Source organism: Octopus sinensis, linkage group LG15 (assembly GCF_006345805.1).
Source record: "Octopus sinensis linkage group LG15, ASM634580v1, whole genome shotgun sequence".
In the NCBI taxonomy this organism is placed as follows: Eukaryota; Metazoa; Mollusca; class Cephalopoda; order Octopoda; family Octopodidae; genus Octopus; species Octopus sinensis.
In genome coordinates, this window is record NC_043011.1 from 43,358,740 (window position 1) to 43,363,185 (window position 4,446).

At 37.2% G+C, this 4,446-nt stretch overlaps 1 protein-coding gene across 1 annotated transcript in view; it reads left to right on the forward strand.

Annotated features, from left to right (window-relative positions):
• Positions 1-3,903, forward strand: part of LOC115219679 — a 323,525-nt gene extending 319,622 nt beyond the window's left edge. Inside the window, exons 6-7 of the mRNA XM_036509467.1 lie at positions 2,860-2,869; positions 3,745-3,903. Coding sequence (XP_036365360.1) covers positions 2,860-2,869; positions 3,745-3,903 — 169 coding nt within the window. The remainder of the gene's footprint in view (positions 1-2,859; positions 2,870-3,744) is intronic.
• Positions 3,904-4,446: the final 543 nt, after the last annotated feature.

Genomic DNA, 4,446 nt, shown 5'->3' on the forward strand with positions numbered 1-4,446 from the left:
ATACATTTGTTAATACAGCCATAAATCCATAAATGTGTTTTCATATATTTGTGCTCGTTGGCTTGATGCGCCTTTATCTTCTACACCTCTATGCACAGCCTCTATATGAGTGAGCCTGTTACATGCATATATGCTCTGAGTAAATAACTGAATGTGTGCTGGCATATATGTATTCCAGAATTCAAATATCCTGTAAGATTTCCATATATGCAAAAGGAATCGTGTATAAAACTCGTGACTTTTGACAACATTACAAAAACCTATTACTTTCTCCCCCCACCTTCTCTCCCCTTACCAGTTTGTTGTTGCTGCTTTTTCTTAACTTTTATATTTTTGTATCATATCATTTCTTACTAAATCCTTGCTATATTCCATGCCATTTCTTGAGATTCTGCCGGTTATTTTCTTATTAATGTTTACATTATGCCGCTTTTATAATATCGTTCGTGGCGGTGGTGATATGAATTTTATCATCATCATCATCATCATCATCATTATCATCATTATTAATATTACTGTTGTCGGCAAGCGGTGAGCTGGTAGAATCGTTAAGCACGCCGTTATTTCGTGTGCAGCTACATTCTGAGTTCAAATTCAGCTGCGGTTGACTTTATCTTTCATCGTTTCGGACTCGATGAATTAAGTACGAGTGAAACACTTCGAATTCTGCAGAGATCGACTTGGCTTCCATCCTTTCGAGATCTTAAAAATAAGTACCAGTTGATCGACTTACTCTCACGACGTATCCCCACCCCCGAAATTGCTGGCCATGTGTTGAAATTTGTGTTGCATTCATTGTTATTATTATTACTGATATTAAGGCATCAAGCTGGTAGAATCGTTACCGCTTCGGACAAGATACTTAGTGGTATTTCGTTCGTCTTTATGTTCAGAGTTGAAATTTAGCCGAGGTCGATTTTGCCTTTCATTCTTTCGAGGCCAATGAAATATGTACCAGCTGAGCACTGGGGTTGATGTAATTGACTTACCCTTACACTAAAATTGCTGGCCGTCTACCAAAATTTGGAAACATTACTATTATTACTAAGCTAGTACACGTTCATTCAAGTAGTAGAAACTTTATATTGAAATATACTGCCGAGCCTCCTTAAGAATCGTTCTTGAGATTCTTGTAGAATATAAGGTGGTACTTTTCTGCGGGGCAACAATGTGGGTTTCACTCCCAATCTTTTCCAGACTTTTAGGTAGCATTTTGGGTGTCGTAGCAAGTGCTCCAATTTGATTTCTCGTCTTCCACAATCTCTTAAACTCTGTAGTTAGACACTGATATCCTACGATCTTTTCAGTTTGTTTTAAACTTTGTCCATAGTGAATCGTAAAGTCTATGATCTTACACTGTTAATATTGTCTTCTATAATCATATCTGGTCTTTTTGCTTCAATGATATATTCAGTTATGGTGAAGCCCCGTAAGATCCTGTAATTCAAATGTTCTATCACAGCCTCTGGTTCGTGCTCATACCGCTTTTCTGTTGCTTTGAAGCCACATATTTGCCTAACATCGCAACGCACTCTTTTTCCTACACAGTCCTGTTTGCACTTATACTCTTTTTGTGGTCTATTGTTTCATCAAATGTATTGCAGAATCTGCATTTAGGGTCAGAACGTTAGCCTGGTAGATTTTGGTACACAAGCTTTGATCTTGTGCCGCCAATATGAAACACCTTAATCTCTGCTTTCAAGCCTGAGCTTTTCAAACACTGATGGGTTGTTGCTTGGTCGATATCAGCATTTCGGCGTCGAAATATATACTATCCATGCAGAGGCTTCTGGCTTAATTTGTTTCTTCCCGTTCTATTTTTGCAGTCTGTTTGATCCATTCTGCTTTTTTCGTGGCAGTGGTTTCAGGTTCTTCATCTAATTCAGGGCTTAATGCCAAGTTCATTTGCGAATTTTTAAGATTCCTTGACAATAGAAAATAATTTTTTTTTGCTGCTTTCGTATTTGCACACAAGCCGCAGTATTCAGTCCTCTGTACTAGATAAGTACTTGTTCATTATTATTGTGGAGGTCTCATAGCACAGTTCTGCCTACACCATTCGTCTTCCCCCATTACTTCGAGACAGGTACAGACGATCAACGTCTGCTTTTGGGTGGTGCATGTGCTTAGATGTTAGCAGTTTTCTTGTCCTCCTGTCCAGGCGTTGGAGTTCTGTAAGATTATTATCATTATTATTATTATTATTGCTTTTGCACACCTTCTAACGCTGGAGATGTACTACAGTGTCAGCTGTTCACTACCAGTGAACTAAGGTAATACCTCTTATTTTTCGAGCACCTTCAGGAGTATTCGAGCGGTTCCAAGCAGCGCTGTTTTCGGCAATTGCTCCACCTTTATTGCAGCCCCTATTTCTTCCATGTACCTCTCAAGATTTTTACTCACGGTTCCCAGGGCTCCAACAATTATTGGTACTGTTATTATTATTATTATTATTATTATTATTATTATTATTATTATTGGGTGAGAGAGCAAAGCATACCGTCAAAGTGACAACTGGGGTACAAATATACGAAACCCAATTTACCCATCATACCTACCGGGTTGATAAGGATACATCAGGCACATGCATCACAACTATATGTGGGTTATATGATGATATCATATCAAGATAAACAGCAAATGACCTTGCAGGTGAGATCCAGTTAGAATGTTCTTCGAGTCGAGTAGCCCATCCTTTTTAAAAGGTCCCTGAAAAAAGGCTGTTTAAGGATTTTGAACAAAATAACCATGTTTCCAGAGGTGAATTATTCAAACCCCTCTCAGCACATGACTCTGATGTTCCCCTATTATTCACGCCCATGATCAGAGATGCACATATCGCCTGTCACTAAGGTCAAGCAAATCTGTGGTATTGAGCAGAATATTTGCTGTAGCCCATCTTCTATACCAAGACAAAATAATGTATATCATAACACTTCCGATTAGTTAAGATCAGAAACCATGAGAGCCACTGCTCGATACTGCATCAGGGCGTAATTATTTGCCTTTCACACTTTCGGCGTTGATAAAATAACCTCCCTGAACCCCAGGGTCGACATAATTTACTAGCTCGAAGTTTCGGGCCTTGTGCCTATAGTAGAAGTGATTATTATTAATTTTACAATAATTTTATTACCGTAGCTGTTATTTTGTTTTTAACTATACTCGATAAGTAATACCTAGAGAACCCTACCTGTCTTACGATTGCGTCTTGAAATTCAATGAAAGACAAAAGATGGTAGCTCCTTGGATTTGGTGTATGCTAGCAGAGAATGAAAATTTTCCGGAATAAATGATTCAGAACGCTGAATAAGAAATTATGTAGAAAATCTTGATTTAAGTACATTGACACACCGACAGACATGAAGAAAACTATGTTTACTGAAATAGGCGGATAGTCGTACATACATACATACATACATACATACATACATACATACATACATACATACATACATAAACAGACAGATTGACAGACAAATTGATTGATTGATCGATTGACTGATTGACACATACACACAAATACATACACACATATGTTCATACATATACAGGCACATATATACATACACAGTAGGAGACAGAGACAGAGCCAAGTGTAAATTGATAAATGGATATTGTAATATATGTACCTATGTATATATGCATGTATGTATGTGTGAATTTATGTATATGTATGTGCGTACGAACGTATGTATGTATGCTTACATAGAGAGAACGAAATCGCCAGTTTTACACCTACAGAACCAACAGATATTCAATAATGTAACACCATTGCGTCCCTGTGTGATAAGAAGTGAGTCTTTTAGAAGATTAACGCAAAACTCTAAAACAATAATCAACAAGTTAAGTAGCCAGTGCAATCCTGACGGAGATTGTGTATTTCTGTGTGGGAACATGTGAGTATACGTAGGGTACTTTATATGTAACTCTGTGTGTGTGTGTGTGTGTGTGTGTGAATTTTGTTACTGGGTTTTGGATTGTACAATTGTTTATGCGCGCCGACCATAATTGTTTGCATTGCTTTCTTCGTCTTTTTAACACTTTTGTTACCCTATTTCTATCGAAATACACTACTGTTTCAATTAATTTTTCAAATAATAAAGAATTCAGTAAAATAACTTTTCTTCTTATTAAGCTGCGGTCTGGTGCAATTTAACATAAAATTTCGATGGAAGATTATAATTTAGATCGCTTTAAAACAGTAAGTTTATCTCATAGAACCTGGGGCGGTCTGAGGCGGCTTGGTATCAAAAGTGTTAATCTTTAACTTGTAATTCCTTCGGAGGTTGATTTTTAATCTTCTGTCCTACCAATTCAATGCAGACTCTACATGTATTAAAACAACATTTGTTAAGACTTGTCTTGTTAGTTACAGCTAGGTGTATTGTCTCTTTAAAGAATTAAGTTATCACTAAATTCGCAATGTGTCGACAGGTACGAAAT